The 19,362-nt window shown below is 37.3% G+C and overlaps 2 protein-coding genes across 4 annotated transcripts in view; one reads left to right on the top strand and one right to left on the bottom strand.

Moving 5' to 3' along the window:
* Window positions 1–12,447, bottom strand: part of cbl (Cbl proto-oncogene, E3 ubiquitin protein ligase) — a 33,361-nt gene extending 20,914 nt beyond the window's left edge. Inside the window, exons 1-2 of one of the 2 annotated variants that reach the window (XM_082179376.1) lie at window positions 11,963–12,447; window positions 6,181–6,428 (exon numbers count right to left, since the gene is read on the bottom strand). In XM_082179376.1, coding sequence (XP_082035502.1) covers window positions 6,181–6,428; window positions 11,963–12,109 — 395 coding nt within the window. In that variant the 5' untranslated portion in view covers window positions 12,110–12,447. The remainder of the gene's footprint in view (window positions 1–6,180; window positions 6,429–11,962) is intronic. The other variant, XM_082179375.1, reaches the window with a different exon arrangement.
* Window positions 6,703–18,350, top strand: drc12 (dynein regulatory complex subunit 12 homolog). Of its 2 annotated transcripts, none has more exons than XM_082179384.1 (7): window positions 6,703–10,534; window positions 13,947–14,039; window positions 14,140–14,205; window positions 14,324–14,443; window positions 15,693–15,785; window positions 15,882–16,012; window positions 16,389–18,350. In XM_082179384.1, the coding sequence occupies exons 2-7, from the start codon at window positions 13,973–13,975 to the stop codon at window positions 16,515–16,517; spliced, it is 606 nt and encodes a 201-aa protein (XP_082035510.1). In that variant the 5' UTR covers window positions 6,703–10,534; window positions 13,947–13,972; the 3' UTR covers window positions 16,518–18,350. The 2 variants fall into 2 exon arrangements, with proteins under 2 accessions (XP_082035510.1, XP_082035511.1); XM_082179385.1 differs by lacking the exon at window positions 6,703–10,534 and adding an exon at window positions 12,612–13,506.
* The last annotated feature ends 1,012 nt before the right edge of the window (window positions 18,351–19,362 follow it).

The following is a 19,362-nucleotide window of genomic DNA, read 5'->3' as shown; positions in this document are numbered from 1 at the left end:
GAGATAAGAGATGTCAGTTGAATCGCACATCTGAATGTGCTGTTTAATGTGACAACTATCTATAAGACTGAATTGATGGCTATCAGCTGGGAATTTGAGTCAAAACAGTATTTTATGGCATGCAAAATATGAAAAACTGAGAAAAGGATTGTTTACTAACTTATTTGACCTGTAATCAAATTTGCAACGTAAAGTCTCCTGCAGACATCGTTTACAATCTTGATGCTGAACTTCTTGAATACACTGAAGTCAACTTTTAGCATTTATATACAGGCAAAAATGTTCACAAATAAAACGACAACAAAACATGGCATAACAAACAAAACAAAACAAAACTAGGAAACTGTAGTTACTGCAGTAAACGTTAATTTTATCTATGTAGTCTGAAATGTGGACCAGTACAGAGGAAACATCTAATTTACACTCTCTAAGTTCATAACAACTCACAGAAAGAATTAATGTGCATGTCAAAGGATGTTAAGACTTAACTCATCTTATGACAGAGCAGTGACTACAACAAGATGGAAATTGGACGCAGTAAAATTCCACCAAGCTGACAAGTTTCTGCTACACCACACAACTGTATAATGCCTTACCGTAATAAACCTGGCTGGCAGACACACATATATGCATCTGACTTCTTATATCTGCTGTTCATTTCCCTGTTGCTAAAATTGGCCCTTTCATGCAGACCTACAACATGCAGATAAGATGAAAAGATAACCAAATAAACCAGAGAGGGAAACATGAGTACGAAAAGTCAAGCATGGTCCAAATTTTGCGATCTGAACAATAGAGTATGGACGCATAATCACAATAAGATAATACAACTACAATAATTCAGGATGCAACATATGTCAGAAAGTCTATTCAGAATTGAATAGTTGGCTTAATTGACAACAGCTGTATGACACACACTAATGCCAGGTTACATTAGAGCACATGCAATTTCACAGAGATGGATATCAGGGCACTATGCAATGCGTATTTCTTCACAAGGAAACCCTACTTGGTGTGAAAATACAGTGAGACACAAATTATTCACTGTAAATATCTCACGGACAGCATAGCATCCGCATAAAACATCAGTACAACAGTTAGGGTGCTTTCACACTGGCAGTTTAGTTCGGAACGCTAAAAGTCGCTAACATGAACGCTGTCATGTGGACCCGGGTGCGCATTGGGGTACTGAACCCGAGACTAACTGGAGGAGGTGGTCTGAGTTCGGTTGCTCCCGAACCGTGCTGTGGTTCGTGTGAATGTGAAAGCAATTCGGACTCGGCTGCGCACTTGTTCAGGAAGTATATGACCTGCGCATGCGTTTTAGCTGATTATTATGATGTATTTAGTTAAATAAAACACATGTAAGGGATGATAGAGTTGATGATTTACCTTGGATACGAGCGAGAGTGAGCCTGCAGTGTATTCACGCATAGCGCATGGAAATCCACTGTCTCCTCAAAAGAGTCTGTTTGCAAGCAGCAGAAGGCCACCTTATGCGACACACGCACAGTAAACCTATGTTGTTCACTCAGCTGCGCATAATAGCACCGAATTAATAAAAAACACAATATATTGACCCGCGTTCTGTTTTCTATCATGCGCCGTCACGTGCATGTCTGCGATGAAGTAATATGCACACAAACGCACCAGGGTTCGATAGAGTCAAGTTGAGTGTGAAACCAGACCAACGCTGTGGGGGGCGCCGGGAACAATCGCGCTCGTGCTCGGACCGCAGCAAACAAGCCCAGTGTGAAAGCACCCTTAGACTGGGAACTCTGGAACCAAATGCTGCCAACGCTGGGACAGACATTCAGTCACTGTCTAGCACTGAGACGACAGTCAAATCTCTACCGGTTGACAAATTTCCACCGGTTTACTGTATCTACCGGTATAAATCGCCCACCCCTACTACCTCTTAAACCTAAAAAGAGGTATAAAGGTTGCTAACCTTTACTATTGCTCAGCGAAATTTAGTGTCCAATTACAATAGAATCTATTGAAATTTCAATGAAATCTGCATGTTCAGGAGTTTTTCGTAAATTTAACGTACATTTATTTTTATTGAAGTTACAAAGGTTGCTCAGTCAAGAGTACTGAGTGATTTTCTCTTCATCTTTTGTTGTTTGATTAACTGTCACAGACGGCAACAGGTATTTAAGGCTGCTGTGACTTTAAGACCTAATGCACAGATCCAATATACTGTTACACTTACACATGCATTTTCTTTGTCATTCGTTTACATTTAGTTAAGACATAACTGATTGTTTGAGTAAATACTCGCCAAGACGGTCATTTTAACATGCGTTTATTGTGAGTATTTTTTCCATTCAAGCATAAGACGACCCGAAAGAGAACTCAATTCAGTAATCACAAGCTGTTTTCGCGCGCACAGAGAGCTGTCTGAGGGGTTGTGCTTTATGTCATCTCATTTTATTATACATATAGCGAAGATAATAAGAGTATATGCACATGTTGCCTTTACCACATATTAAAATGTTTCATACTTTTAAAATTAAAATAGGCAGTGTTGAGTTTTATATTTTATTTTGTTATAAAAATACATGCAGTGAAGATAAAGTATGCAAGCGGTGCCTGAAACACGTTTAAGATTTTTAAAATGAAAACAAAGAAAGGCTTAGATTATATACATCATATTTTGTTTTATTGTCAATTTACAGTGAAGACGAGGTGAATGACGTCAAGTACACTGCTGTTCCATTTGCAGAATTACTGGACTTGAGTCGAACTTGCTAAGTCCGAACTACCAAGGATGCAAGTCCGATCTTTACGTACATAGTATTGCGAAACGCCTTCTTGTGCTTGAATCTAAATGGTTGAAAATCGCTTGAATGTTTAAATTGGCAAGACTTTAAAACGTGCAAATGATAAACTTTTGTGACGACGCAGTACTGACCCAAACGGGCAAGTTACAATTCCGTCAACTGTCCGGAGTGTCCTTCATGCTGGCACTGGGCCATCGGGGCAGTCCTTATTGTCGAGCCCTGAATAGAACTTTTTCTGCCAGTGGAATTTTGCTGAAATATTGCTAATGTGACCATACCTTAAGGCAGCACTAGGGTTGCAAGGAATACTGGAAAAGTGTGCAATAGCAATTTCAGGATTGATCAAATCGTCCTGCTATTCGGTTTGGTAGGCAAGCAAGAGTAAAGTGCCGCATGAAAGCAAAATTAAATAATGAAGGATTCAAAGATGCATCAATGCACAATTTAATGCATCAATACATTTATTTTAAAGGGGTGGTAAAACACGATTTCACTTTTCTAACTTTAGTTAGTGTGTATTGTTGCTGTTTGAGCATAAACAACATCTGCAAAGTTACAACTTTCAAAGTTTAAAGCAAAGGGAGATATTTGCTTTTAAAGAAATCAATTTCTAAGAACTACATAAAATGGCCAGTAGGGACTACACGACATTCCTGCGGGCTTGCTGACATCACTAAGCCCAATATTTACATAAACCCCTCCTCCGATGAAGGATTCCGCACAACGGCTAGTCCTAAAAGATGGAGCAGTTCCAACTTTAAAAACAGAAACTGTTTACGGGCCACAACCTGTAAGTATGATTTATTTTTCGTCGTTGTGTTTTCCTGTAATAGTTCGTATTGTTAATTGTACGTTGTAGCAAGGATGTAAACGAAGGACAACGCTGTTTGGCTCCACACACCAGTTTGTTAAATGCTAACGTTAATTCATACTTATCCGACAACCATATCACCAGTGCAGCGAACTTGGAATGTTCGTGGTTGTTGTCGTTTATGTGATCAGTGTAAATTATTCTTTGATTATAGCTTTTATGTATTGTTTATCTACATGCTTGTTTATCTACAGGCATGCTAAACATGGTTTTGTGTTTGATTTGGCTACTGTTGTAAAGCCAAAGTTTAGTGTTCATATTGGATTAATAGTTCAGGCGACAGATATTTAGCTACAATCGTTCTAAATATACAAAAGTAACAGTGTCATATAGCGATCTGCAGTCTTAAAAAACATACCTTTCTGAAACGTCCTTTAACAGCCGTTCTTGAACAGGTTCTGCTCGATCCTCTCCACTAACATTCTCTGGGTCTGATTCGGGCTCAAACTGGTATGGCAATATTGACGCCGTTGTTTACTGAAGCACAAACTACCGGTAAAGATAAGGGGGCGTGACGTTTCCGAACAACGTGCACTTGGAGGTTAGCGAATCACAACACACTGGGCCAGCTAACCAATCTGAGCCCATTGCGTATTTTGAAGGGTGGGCTTCAAAGAACGCGGAAATCATCCGACCGTTTTTACAAGGAGGGACAGAGCAGTGTAGAATAATGGTTAAATATGTGAAAAATAATGCAAATTTTTTAAAACGAAGCATGAACACATGTTACAGTGCACCTCACAAACACAATCAAGCCTTCGAAAAAAGGCGTTTTACCACCCCTTTAATAATTGATTATAGTAATTACAATCATATCCAATATGTTGCAGAGGCTGTCCTAGATTATATACATGCCTTCAAGAAAATCGCTTTGTGTCATTATTCATATTCGGCAATTTGAGCAAAACAAGTTAACTGCTGTTTTCACCAGTCTACTGTCGATTTGATTCAAGGTATCAATTCAGGACCAATATCAAGGTTCCAGGGGCTGAAGCCAAAATTTTGCACTACCTCTAGAGCAGCCAATGCTAAGGCAGCAATAGAGGAGGAGATCAGTTCTTCTGATTTGGACATAGAGTGCATGAATTTGAATGTAGGAGATCTATGACAGTCTTCAGTACTACTAACTACCAAAATGTGCTGAAAATGATCCTATAAAGCTTGAATTGCCACTGACAGTCAGTGTAATAAGTAGCAGGTTTTAGCTAGCCTCAGCAGTGCATGCTGATGGGGGCTTAGGAGAAACAGGAAGGGGAAGTGAATGCGTTAACAGGAAGAGCAGTGTCTGCATGGTGCAGAGCATGACTTATGTGTCAGAGTTAATCATTAAACTCTTCTCACTCAATACGAACACTTCGCCCCCTCAGCCACACTAAGTAAAGCTTCAGCGTCTAATGACACAAAAAAAGCTTTAGCTAAGATTCGAGAATTTGCCACCAAAGCGGCTCAAAAAGAGGCCCTCGTCATGCAAAAAGATTTCGTATGAAAGCTCTTAAGGTCCCAAACCTCTAAATGTTTAGATTGACAATTATTTTCTAGTTTCAGAGAAGTAAAATAATATGAAAAATATGAAATGACAGTTGGCTCAATGACTGGCCTTTGATATGAGAAGCCGCTGTACAACAGGAAGTGTGATTATAAGAATGATACAAATTAAGTATGGACATAAATATGATGTTTACAATCAACTAAACGAGCTGCGGTTCCTGAGGGAAAATGTCTGGGTCATTTTAGATCAAACTATAAGCCAAATATATGACATCACATTGGGTTCAATAGCTTAGCTAGGCCGTTCTCATACTCATACTCAAAATCATACTGCATTTATTTTCGTATATGACATAAACTGGCATTCGTGAGATTTACAAATGATATGTGGGTTTAACGAAGGTTGCATCAGGAAACTCTAAAACCGAAGTGTTAGTTGTAAGGTCTGGGCCTCAGTTAAGCTCTTCCTCTTGTGTCTGGTCCTATTTTTCATTACACATTTCTCATCATCCGTCCGTCCGTCCACAAACACACACACACACACACACACACACACACGTCACGTCAAGAGTTTCCAGAAGCAGAAGAACCACAGGCCTGATACGATCTCAGTCCACTGGCTGATCCGTGAGTGCTTGCATGCTCGACTTCATTTGCATCTTTGATATATGACTTGGGCTTCAGCTTAACTCAACGTAACCTCTACTCAAATTTTTCAAGAAACCGGTTTCACATGATTCAAGGACTGACAAACCATGTTTCACTGCTTCTGCTTTTGCCTCCCACACCAAACTAAGTTGCAGAGCATTCCAAAAAACATGAAGTAGCTCAGGAAACGTCTGCACAGAGGTGGCCTGAGAGCTCTGATGTCGGCTTTCGCACCCAACCCAACGCCTTCGTCAAATGGAAAAAATGTAAACCTTTATTTGGTCACTACAGACTGTAACGAACATCTTATTGAACATTTGCAGCCTATGAAGCAACTAAGAGCAGAAATTTGGTGACCTGAAATGTTGTAATTAAAGATGTGCTCACCTGGGCTGAGAGTTCTCCTCAAACATTCGCTCTTTGCCGTCTTTGAACAGGCTTATGGTCTGTTTGGTCTTCTTAGTCAAGTTCTCCATGAAAACGCGAAAGTACTCGTTGTCGCCCAGCGTTTCCATCTTGCCTTCATAGCGGGACAGGATAGTGCGGAGATGCTGGTAGGTGTCTGGCAACAGGTCCAGGATGTACGGAGGACTGTTCTTCAAGGCCAGCTTGGGGTTCTGGCATAACCGTACCACCTGCAGAGCAGAGAAAAATCAGACCATGTTAAATATGGCATCTTTTCAAAACTCTGAGAAGCAAACTGAGAATCCAATGAAAATGGCGTGTTGCTATAATGCCAGAAACAACAATATAAGCTTTGAAAATCACCCTGAAATGACTGCAGTTTTTTTTATTATATCAGTCCACGGAAATTAATTTAAAATACATAACAGCTAGTCTAAATACAAGGAAAGAGACATAAAACAAAGACAAACTATAGGCTACTGTTTAAAAGCTTGGGGTGGGTAATATTTTGCATGCTTTTAAAAGAAGTCTCTTTGTTGTATGTTCACCAAGGCGGCATTTATTTGATAGTCAAAACTACAGTAAAAACTAAAAAAACATTGTGAAATATTATCACAATTTAAAATAACGTTTTTCTATTTTAGTATATTTGAAAATGCAATTTATTCCTGTAATTTATCCCAGTGTCACATGATCCTGTGACACTGAAAATCATTCTAATATGCTGATTTGGTGCCCAAGAAAGCTTTATTATTGTATAATTTTTAAAGTTGAATTGTTAATGCATTCTTGCTGAATAAAAGTATTGGTAACAGTTTATTTTAAGGTGACGTAGTTACATGTTACTATATGTGTACTAACTACAGTAATAACAGTAAATTGTGCATAATTACAAGTAAGTAACTAACTAACCCTAAACCAAACCCTAACGTAACTCTATAGTAAGTACATGTAGTAAATTAATATTACTCTGTACTTATTTGAGGAAGTACAACGTAACTACGTCACCTTAAAATAAAGTGTGACCACCAAAGTATTAATTTCTTTCCAAACTTTTGAACCGTAGTGTACACAAAAGATTGACACAGAATCAATATTATTTGCTCATAAACGCACAAACATTTTTTTTACACACATATATAAACTGGTATATATGTATTCATATCCATGTTCAATTCAATTCACTTTTATATGTATAGTGCTTCTCACTCACAAATGGTTTCAAAGCAGCTTTATAGAAAAAACATGTTTGGATATGTTTGTGTATATTTGTCTTAAAGCAGCCAACAAGCTCTGTAAAAATATTTGTGTACAAAAATTCGGTACAATTCTCTAAAGGCACATTAAGTTAACTATCGATCAAGAAAACAGAACTGCAAACTTAACCTCATATCCTCTGTCGGCCAAAGTTTTCTCTTGCAGTATAGCCGAAGTATTTTGCAGTATTTTGTAAGAAAAATAAAAACTACACTGACAAGGGCTTTAAAACTGTTAACTGAACTGAAAATACACACACAAAACTTGTCAGGTCACACAAGAACATTCCAGAGAAGAATTTTTGTGAACTACATACGGGGACGACCGTGTTTGCACAAAAGACACGGTTCTGCAATCTACAGCCCTACGCGTCTCAATTTCTACAACATTTATAGCTGGTGACTGGGAATGACACCGTGTTCACTTTGCAGCTACAGAAGTCTAATGCTTGAGATTACAGTCGGGCGGAATGACCAAAATCATCCATCACAGCTTTGTATCATGGTATTGCATAGAATTTTGTAGAAAGTGAAAATGGGAAATTAGTATATTAATTAACTATGTTGTAAAGCCTATTTTTTTACATAATCGAGTGAATTGAATACTTTACAAATATAGCTAATGTATCAATTTAAAAATAAGTTTCATATACCCTTTAAAACTATGAAGTTTTTATTATTTTCTATTTTTAATACATTTCTGATTTATATAAAAGATTCATAACAAATGAATATGCCTGACATCAGGGTAAGCTATACATTATTTAACACTAAATTGTAAAGACAGTAAAAACTAACATTAAAAACATACTAGTAATTCCAACTCCAAATTCTGATTGGATGAGACGTGTTCGTGGTCTTAAAATAGAATATATAAGCTCACCAATGATCATACTATTAATACGACAGAGTTTTGATTGATTTAATGCATCCTTGCTTAATAAAACTATTAATGTCTTCTTTTTTTTTTAAATCGTACTGACCCCAGAATTAGTACAGTGGTGTATTTCACGTTATATCCATCAACGGAGACTGTGATCTTCACAATCCAACTTGTTGGTTGTTCCTCATACACGCACTCAGACAGGGCTTTTTCTTCATACGCTCCTGTCCTTTGGAATTCTCTGCCTCTTGATCTTAGGGAAGCTCAGAACTATGACATTTTTAAAGGTAGACTTAAGACATTCTTTTAAATTAGCATTTGATTATTGATGTTACTTTTATTATTTGAGCTTTGTATTGCTTATTTTGTGTACAGTGCTTTGAGAAGTTGCTTTTAAAGGCGCTTTATAAAATAAAGTTTATTATTATTAATATTATTATTATTATTATAACTGTATAGCAATATCTATACAGATATGCAATAGCTAATATATAATATACAGTATATACTGTAATATATATAGTATATATATATATATATATATATATATATATATACACATACACAGTTGTTAATCTTCCAAGAAAAAACTAAAAACATCCATTCTAGACAATAAATCATCATGATTAAGTGCATGCCCTCAAACCACTTCATTAGCCAAACGACTTAATGGCTATACTGATTGTCTAATAGCCTTTGCTTAAATCCAGACATAGTGGCTATCCTCTGTCTGGACTAAAGCCACGCATCATCACCTTCTGAACTATTGATTAAGACGTGGGTGGGAAATTTGAGGAAACGGGGAACTGCTCAAATGTCACCACCCCAGCAGTTGGAGAAGCGCCGTACTGCAAGCACACGTTTGGGCAATAAGAGGCTGGCGCTGCGTGCAGCTGCTCCGAGGGCTTGCAGCCTCTCTTATCTATTTTGTCTCCAGCACAGGACCAGCTGTGATTGGGGGGTGGGGGAGCTGATGACATCACAGGAGGGGGGTTCACCATCAAGTCTGACTTGTGCTCCAAAACTTCTGGCTCTCATGCACCCCCAGTCCTGACAGCCAAGAGATAAGACTGTGGCGACAGGACGTCCTAAGAATTATCAGCAAACATGCATTCGTCTACGTGTTCATGTGCAGACGTGCTTTCATTATGGCTCCCAGTGATAATGTGAATTAAGAAAAGTAGTCCAAAAGGGCAGAGAAACATCTGCTTGGTCTCAAGCATGAAAAACGTCACCCGGAAGTCAATTAAAATAGAAATCATTAAATATGCACCAATATATTTACGCAATCAAAAATGCAAGTCCTATTTATGGTGTTACATTTGTATTCATGATTAACCACATTATACTATGCAAATCCTACTATCAACAACTACAAATAAAATGTTCTTAATTGGCCTGTGGTTTCATAATTACTAGGCCTAAACCCTATGAGGAAATCAGAGTTGAGATCATTTGAGTTTGTAAACAAGGTGAATATATATGTAGGGGAAATACAGAACTTCATTTGTGTTTATTCTTATTTGAATATGCAAAGTTTTTTCATATTAAAGGTCAAAATGGGAAGAACAACCATTGGGTTCTTGTGGAGTTTGTAAGAGGTTGAATATTTACAGGTGATTGAGTAACTATAACTAAAAAGTATAACATTAAAAAGTTTAATTTGGATAATAAATAGCCAAGTCAGGATAGACTTAATAAATGTTTAAGTCCTATGAAGAAACTTTTCTTTCAGAAAGGTCTGTTTTGCAAGCTGAACTTCTCCTGACAAAGTATCCTGAACCACTGATCCTGACATTCATACTAAACATTCTATTAAGGGTTTCATAATCTAAGACTCGGCCCAAGTTAACATAAAGCGGAAATTTACAATGTTAAAATTGCAAAAATGAGAAGATTTGCTTATGAAGAAAATGTGATATGTCACATGTGCACTAACCAAACTACCCAGTGTGAAACTGAGCAAATAGGAAGTTGCAAAGTTCTCAGTCAGAGAGCATTAACCGTTTCTCTTCTCAGTGACAATTAAATCGTTTTCTTTTGTAACATAGGCCTACATCTCAAAACTTACTAAGTAAATGGCCTCTTTAGTATCTAAGTGGTTTCCCATTTTAACTGGATAAGTTAAAAACAAGTCCCCTGTGAAAGATGCACCGTTTCGTTTATGTATCAGTGTGAACATCACAGGAAGTGTGAGGTCAGTAACCACAACTTTTTTCCATGAACTGCAGCTTAAACTTTTCTATTGTGAGGAAGCAAATTCAACAAAAGAAACCACTCTGGTAGACAGATGTTCGTCTAACTTTTTAAAAATGTTTTTTTCTTTCTTTTTTTTTCTTAGTACATTACCCCTGTAAAGCCTGACATAAGAAATGTAACAGTTTATTGAACTTTTAAACAACATATGTTTTGTTTTGCATCATATTTGATACATCAGGCTCTTTTAACATGCTCTTTCTAAAAAAAATATGTATGGAATATCAAGTAAACCAAAGTTTCAGTCCAGCAAAGGTACATCTTAAAATATAACTAAACATATAAAAGTTATTATCTTTACTTTATCATAAATACAAAAAGACATGTGTACCACGACCTGAAGGAGGACATTTTTAAAATTATACTAAAAGGTCTTGCAAAAAAGAACGAACGTGTGAACTATCAATCAGAAGGCATGCAGTAGACTGTGTACAAAGTTTTGATTATCTTGATAATTTAGAGGCCTTAGAAATTCATGTATCAGATATGATACGGTAGGTTTTATAGGGTTAATCAGGTATTAGATAAGGCCAAGTGTGCCTAACATCTGATAATACCTGATCATAAGACAAACCTAGATAGATCTCCATTAAACACAAAAACAACCAGCTTTAAATACAGCTGGATACTTAGATGTCTAAAGTCATTCTTGTGTATGACTTGATGAATTAAGGATAGCTTCAGAATAGAAAATAATAGTCTACACTTCATTTAAAACCAATTGCAAGTACTTAATAAAATAATAAAAAGTTGATGTGACGCTTCCTGTTTATCCAAAAAATTACATAGAAACAGGAACAAGAGAAGCAAGTAGTGTTTGAGAGGACAGATCAACTGTCCATTATCCACGTCTACACTAAAAGTGAACACAATTTAACCAACTAAATGACCAGCAACAGGACTAGGAACGTCAGATATTGGTTGCTAAAACCAACTTTGTGATTTTCACACCGTTCACATCCAGGAGGAGTCACATTTGTCCAGATGGGTCAAAACAATTCCTACTCATCTCACAATATAAACAATATTGACCAATTAAGTAATACCACAAGCTATTAAGCTAGGACAACTAACTTAGCACAGGACCCTATACCGTATTCAGAAGTCCTGCTAGGCAAGCTGGGAAGGACGGCTCCCGAAAAATGACCTACTCTCTAAAGCTGGATATTCTCAAAGTATTTGACTGGCTGAATATAGTTTATTAGCCAGCAAACATTCAGCTAATTGCCTTAGCAGAGCAGCCCTGCCATATTGCATTAGGACTCCTCGGTGCAGGCCATCCGGCTAAGCTAACAAGAGACCGAGGCTGCTAGCTACAACGTCTCTCTCTGGTATCTGTCTTTTGTGTTTTTGCTTGATAGTCACCCACCTTATCCATGAATTTCCAGCATTTCTCCACCGTCTTTTTGTCCACGGCCCCGGGCTGGTGATGGGAGTGGTGGAGGTGATGGTGAGGCTGAAAAGCGTCCTTCATCATGCCAATAAGCCCCCCACCTTTCTTCAGATTTCCTGCCATATTCGGACTTTGGAGTGTTGGTTTCGCAGTCAAAATATAACTGGGATCGGATACCCCCCGGTGAGGACAGCGCCCGAGTCCAGTTCGGTTCGAGCGAAGGTCCGTCAAGGGGGGTGGGGGGGAAGAAGCGCTTTATCGATGAAAGACTCCCATTAAATCCCCCTGCAGGAAACCACCGTTTCACGCTGTATTTAATACGCTCGGGTAGTGCGCCGAATCCCGTCAAAAATAACGCGTAAAAATAAGTTTTGATGGATGTCTGGACGTTGAGGAACAACTGCTTTCACAACGACACCCCGTGCGAGCGTGATGTTCCCTTTTCCTGCAGCTCTCTCTCTCTCTCTCTTTCTCTATCTGTGCGCTTCTGCAGAGCGATGTCCGATTCGTGAATGTGATCGAACCATTCTTTTGAGTCGGATCTTTTCAATCAGTTAAATCGGTTCACAAAACTGGTCGGACTGGAACAGTCTAGATGTAAAGCAAATTGGTTTTATGGACATGCATTATATTCAGGTTCTAAATTACTATGTTTTTATGAGCAGTATCATGTCTACAAAAACTAATGGACATGACACATGAATTTGCCTAATAATTATTGTATTAACAGAATGTAAACACAATAAACACGACTTATGGAATGCTTTTTTCTTGCCAGTCAAATTATAATCAATAAACTTAACAAGAATTACTTAAATATTAAAACACGTTTTAACAGATATACATCAAGCAGGGAAAGTTTTTTTTATCTGAACTTTTTTCAAGCATGTAATATTCAACACCGGGGTGTGAGGGACCATGTGATGACGTGATAGTCAGAGAAGTGACGTGCAAAATAGTGGAATCGATTCTTTGAAGGGACGTGTTCGAAAGAACCGATTCGCTGGAATGAATCGTACTTCCTATCACTACTTTTGCAACGGGAAGTTCAGGCTAAGCAAGACAAGAGCCCTTGCGAGCAAAACCTATGAAGGGGAGGCGCTCATGTTTATTATAAAATCAACACATATCGTCTTTCTTCATATAAAAATGCAATACTGGATTGCGGAAAATATGCTATTGAAGGAAATAAAAAAACACCGCCTTCTACCTCCCCCTCCCGTAATGTTACTTGTATGATTGCTCTTCCTGTTCCGCCTTGTAAGACCTCGCCCTCTCTCATGTCTCAAATTTTCCCCGCCTCCCTTCTTGCTCTTCATGTGAATGTACGAATCCTACTATGGTGAAAAGCATGTAAATATTAATTAAGGTACGTAACTGGAGCACTAGGGAAGGTTACCAAGCAACGTAAATGTGACGTAGTTAATATTCATGAGCTAAGCATTGGTAGTAGAAGTGCTTGTATTGTACTTTCGCCGCCCTCCGGGTTAAAAAGATGAATAATGCAGATATTTTTTGAGGTGAACTACTTTGTTTTTGTAAGTTCACCGCTGTATTCACACTTGGTTCGTTGAACTTCTCTCATCATTTCAGTTCACATTCACATTACAAATGTCATTAACTTTACTGAATTGAATGAAAAGTAAACACACTTGTGATAGAGCTCCACGTCCTTTAGGCTATTTCAAACGAAGTAAGGAGATTCTCTTTAAATAATAAACAATTCAAAAATACCTAAAATTACTTTATTGTCCATAAAACAACACGACGAGCTTGGCAACTTTATACACAGCTCCAGGCAACCAGCCTGCGACGCGGTACAATGCGGTTACGTAGAACAACTGTAATTGGCATTCTGGAGAGGTGATTGGCTTACGTCTCTCTCTGGCCACGCCCACGCTACCAGGCGGCTCTGTATACACACTAAAGACACAATGAAACTTTTCCTTATGCTCGATAGATGCAGACCTAGAGTCTCTGTACACTATGCCACCCAAGAAGAAAGGGAAAGGAAACAGCAAAAAGGAAAAGTCCAAGAGCACGCCAGAAAAAGGTATTTTTTTGTTGCTTTTATAAACACGAAATAATATAATTCTTATAATAAAGACTTAAGTGAAATTTGATTATAATGATATATTTCCTTTATTTCTCAGATGATGGACTTTCAGAGAAGTACCGGAGAAGTGCATTAGACGTGGCTGTTTTAAAAGAGCATCTGGGTAAGGCAAAAAGCTATATTTTTTTTTAAATGGTCTGTTCTCAGATTTTTTTCTCTGTTGGCTGATGTTCAATTAAAATAAAACATTAAGAAAGTAACGTCTCTACAACCCTTGTCAGCACTGAGGAGCAGTGTAGCACGTCAGGCTACAGTGGTGAGAGATGACTTGAAATGTCAAATCAGAGATCTGGAGCAGGAGCTCAGTCAGGAAAGATCAGACATGAAGGACATCACTGCAGGTCTGTATACAATTATATTGCTTTATTGCAGGTTTATTGATATAGTACACCTTCATTCTTAATAATATACGGGCGGTTTCCCGGACAGGTCTTAAATTAAGACAGGAGTAAACCTTAATCTAGGATAGTTAATCATGTCTTAAAAATGGCTTTCTAAAACACAGATTAAGTACAGATTACTAACGCCTGGACTATGAATTCCTGAATTTAACTAAACAAGATTAATTTAAAACCAACTGAGCTAATCTGGATTAGTATGACAGAGGTTTCCTATTTGGAATGAACCAAGAGAAGCTTAAAATTGTATGTAACTGAGAAGCAAATCCAAGGAAAACAATGGCATCAGAAAAAAGACTGCAATTAAAAAAAATAAATACTTGAACAAGATAGAACTAGTTTAAAGCAAATAGCAAAAAAATAAATAAAACCTTAGCCTGCACATCAGCTGTGGAATCTAGGAAAAGGAAAGGAATGCCTGGAAATCACTTTGTAATTAATTAAATGCAAATGGACACACATCTACAAGAACAATACAACAACTTCAGAAAAGATTGAATCATCAGCTTTATTACATTACTGAAATCTGTGGGTTGATATAATCAATAGAGATGTTGTGGAAGAAAAAAAAAAAAACTGCTGCTGATGCCTGAAGAGAGAGGTTTAAGACTGGCGGAGGACCTGCAAATGAAGATATGGCCACTTGGATGAATTACTGACAGGAATAGCCTAATTGAGAGCCAGCAACCTTTGGATAACGTAGATGATGACCATGATTTCCTGGAGGAAGACTAAAGCTACTTTCAGGACTAAATTGAGGCTTAAATTAAACCTACCAGGAGGCAGGTTTAACTTCAGATTAATGTTAGCAGGGCCGAGGACTGGGAAACCGCCCGATAATGTTTAATGTTGTACTGCTTCGGTGTGTCACATGATCCTTTAGAAATCATTGTAATATGCTGATTTGGTGCTCAATAAACATTTCTTGAAAACAGTTGTGCTGCTTAATATTTTTGTGAAAAACAGTGATAGATTTGTTTTTCAAGAGTCTTCGATGGATACTAAGTACAGCATTTATTTGTAATAGAAATCTTTTGTGAAATTAAAAATGTCATTATACAAAAAAAAAAACTAAAAAAACTTTCCGAATGGTAGTGTGAATAACTTGTGGGATTTACAGTATGTTTCTGTAAGAAGCAACATTGTCATTGATTTCTAACACAATATGTATTGTATTTACCTTTGAGAACAGATCTCAACCGTCAATATAGGTCTATGGAAACAGACCTGCAGACTAAAATGAACAGGCTTGAAGTAAGTGTGGACTTGCTTGAGACGCAGCTCGGTGAGTTCAGCCGTTAACATATTCAAATTCTTGTGCTTATCAAAGGCAGTGTGCTTTAACCAAACACATGCTGATGACAGGCCTCTGTTTGATTAGCCGAGTGTCAGGTTAAATTAAAATCGGAAAGAGAGCGGCGAGAGAAGACAGAAGCAGAAAAAGACACCATCATTTCTGACCTCCAGAGCAAACTGGACCGCATGGAGAGTGAGTGTGAGAAGATACTGCACGTAAGTCAGAGGCACTGCTCTATAAGTGATTAAGTGAAATATCAGCGCTTGAAAGGATGACATTTTATTAGCACTACACAAAGCTTCAAATTGCTTGGTGGCATTTCAAAGTGTGACTGAATAATCTACTTGACTAAATGAGGTATAATTAATGCTATAGTAAAACAAATTGAATGGACGGTTAATTAAAGTGTTACCAAATATGATTGCCATCCAAAAGGTTATCCATTTCAGCGTTTAGTATTTTAGAAAAGTAGAGACCATCTGCACCTCTAAATGCTTGTGCCAGATGGCGAGACATGCCCCATTTAATAAGCTACTTTTCATTTTAAATTGAGTTGTTTTTTATTAATTGGTGTCTATTGGCTTGGTACAGGGCTGTCTGGACAGTTTGCTCTCTCACCTGGCTGAGACGCGGCTGCAGTGGGAAGAACAGAGCACAGTCCTTCATCAGGAAGCCAAGGACATGCTCAGTGACTTTGGGATAAACCCGCTTCACATATGAGGACATCTTTAGTTGAGCACTGTGAACAGAACAAGACCAAGACCTCTGACATCTAAGAAATTACATGTATAATGCATAAGCCAGGGCTTTTCATACTGGGCTCCAGGGATCGAGATGTGTGTATATATATAAATAGTGTGAAAGAAATGAATACTTTTATTCAGCAAAGATGCACTAAATAGATCAAAAGTGACAGTCAGTACATTTATAATGTTACAACATATTTCTATTTAAAATAAATGCTGTTCTTTTGAACTTTCTATTTATAAAATATTCCTGAAAAATGTATTATGGTTTCAAGAAAAGCACCACAGCTGTTTTCAATGTTTCTCGAGCAGGAAAATAAGCATACTATAATGATTTCTAAAGGATCATGTGACACTGAAGACTGGAGTAATGATGGTGAAAATTCAGCTTTGCTGTCACAGGAATAAATTACATTAAAAAACTAAACAAAACAAAAAACCTTATATATATAATATATATATATATTACTGTTTTATTGTGTTTTAAATCAAATAACTGCAGCCTTGGTGAGCATAAGAGGCTTCTTTCAATAACATTATTATATAGTTTTCAATACTGTTCACATTTTAAATTACAAAATATAATTATCAATTTTAACATACCAGGTATTAGTGTAATTTGAGAAAGCAGTTTGTACATTGTATTATTTAGACTTGTGTTTGGGCCTTCTTCATGAAACAAGCAGAATGAATTTCTATGCAAGCAATTCATCCATCTATTTGCATGTATATTGTCCCCCTGAATAGAATGGGACAATTTATGCAGAAAAATGGTTATGTAAAATGTATGCATTTGATCCGAATCGTTTCAATAGTATCCAGCAGACAGTGCAGTTCATTCTGTCACCAGCTGGTGTCTCTGTTGGCCTAATTTTCTGTCGCTCTTCCAATGGCAATGTCCTTCATCGTTTACATGTATACATTTAAATTGATTTGAATAAAATAATGAAATAAACCTTTTCTGATTTAATTTTCTCCCTATAGAATGTATAAGATGTGTTTACCTGTTGTTTTCTTCTTAATATGATTCCAAGAGTAATGCTCTAATGCCCCTGACAGACGCCAGCTGTTGATTTACAGATGTGAGATTCCCCAGGAGAACTGGCTGTCTGGAATAAACTCTGCAAACATCATCTCAATATAAACATCTTGAGTTAATGCAGTTACATATTAAATAACTGACCTTGTTATGTCATGAATTTAACATTCATGGCAAGACACGTGGCACTACAATCATCATTTTCTATGTGCCAGCATTACGTCTGATCTGGCAGGCAGATGATCAATGTCTCCCAATCCGAGATCAATCCATCACAACGTGAATAAATGGAAAGGAACCGAAAGCAAACAAAGACTTTTATTTCATTATATCTGTAATAGTGAGATGGTTGTCCTGCTTATTCAAGCACTGCCGGGGAACAAAAGGCGGCAAAATGAACATGACATTATACCTGCACTCACAGGGATGTTAACAACACTTTCATTGTGGAAAGAAGAAGACAAAGAGCATTATGACCTGTGCTGTTACTTACCTCTGATGTGTTTGAACATTAAAGAGAGTCTATAGCTAGAAATTCAGCTGTAGGTGACAAACCAGTGACCTGAAAAAGATTTGTAGCAATGACTCTGCATTTTAAAACATTTTAGAAGAATGGGCTCAGGCTGTTTTAATATATACTGCTTTTGATCATAAATCATTTGTGAAACTGTGAAAAACAGCAAGATAACACTATGCTAAAACAGTTGCATTCAAATGCATCTGACATGAAATTGGATGAGCTATTATTAAGGTATGTTGCTATAAATATATTGACTTCAACCTTATAGGAGCCGGTCAGTGCTTTTAAAAATGTGAGACGCAGGATAAAAACAAAACAAAAAAAGCCCTAAAGATCAGTGGCGTATCCAGGACATTTTTACTGGGGTGGCCAAGATGGGACACAAAACTAGAGTGGGGTGGCCACAGTGGTGTAGTCTAGTTTTTTGTAGTGAGTATACTCTAATATAACACCCCCAGCCCCCCCCCCACCCACCGCATACTCACCCAGCCCAGAGCGTCACCCCATAAGCACCACCACACTCACTAATGCATACAGTATGCATCGACATGTAATTGAGAGCATTATGAAATACTAAGTGTTATCAACTTATTTATTTGTTATATGAATATGGTCCCTGAAGCACAGGTTTTATCAGTTGACAATTATCAACAATTTTTAAAAAAAAAACATTATAGGCACAAATACAAATTTACTTTTAGAAATGATGTTTTTGAAAAAAAAATTTATTTTAAAATACATTTTACTGTGCAATTCCTTTCTAATTAATTTGAGTTAGACCGAACTTTTATTTTGGTGGGTTGTAGACATTTGAGTTTCTGTGTGTTTTAATAAACTATTATTATTATTATTATTATTAGGCCTGAAGTATACTCTGTGCAATAGTAATATATTTCTGTTATAATTTCTTCAAGTTATACAGAACTTTTATTTTGACAGGTTGTCGTAAAGACATAACAGTTTCTGTGTGTATATGAAACGAATGAATGACGATAGTTTTATCAAATTAAATGGTGAAATTCTCATCAAGTGACTCTCATAGCAGCTCTGCGATGAAATGCACATGTGTAGCCTACATCATGTCTCAATACAGTGAAACGCTGAAAACACCACGAGCGTGAGTCACGCGTGCTTCTGTGTGTGTGTGTGTAGTGGAGCATACACTGAGCGCTCATTCCCAGAGACGCGTAGAACAATTGCAGTCTCTTTTAGCTTTAATATTCATAGACACTAGTCCATATCGAGATTTGATTCATTGTA

The sequence above is a fragment of the Leuciscus leuciscus genome (genome assembly GCF_965113295.1).
Source record: "Leuciscus leuciscus genome assembly, chromosome: 9".
Lineage (NCBI taxonomy): Eukaryota > Metazoa > Chordata > Actinopteri > Cypriniformes > Leuciscidae > Leuciscus > Leuciscus leuciscus.
Note: the sequence above shows the minus strand (reverse complement) of the source record. Positions and strands in the feature narration are given on the sequence as shown.

Coding starts and splice junctions, on each gene's coding strand:
- drc12 (XM_082179384.1), top strand. CDS start 13,973: ATGCCACCCAAGAAGAAAGGGAAAGGAAACAGCAAAAAGGAAAAGTCC. Junction 14,444..15,692: donor CATGAAGGACATCACTGCAG/GTCTGTATACAA, acceptor CTTTGAGAACAG/ATCTCAACCGTCAATATAGG. Junction 16,013..16,388: donor AGTGTGAGAAGATACTGCAC/GTAAGTCAGAGG, acceptor GGCTTGGTACAG/GGCTGTCTGGACAGTTTGCT.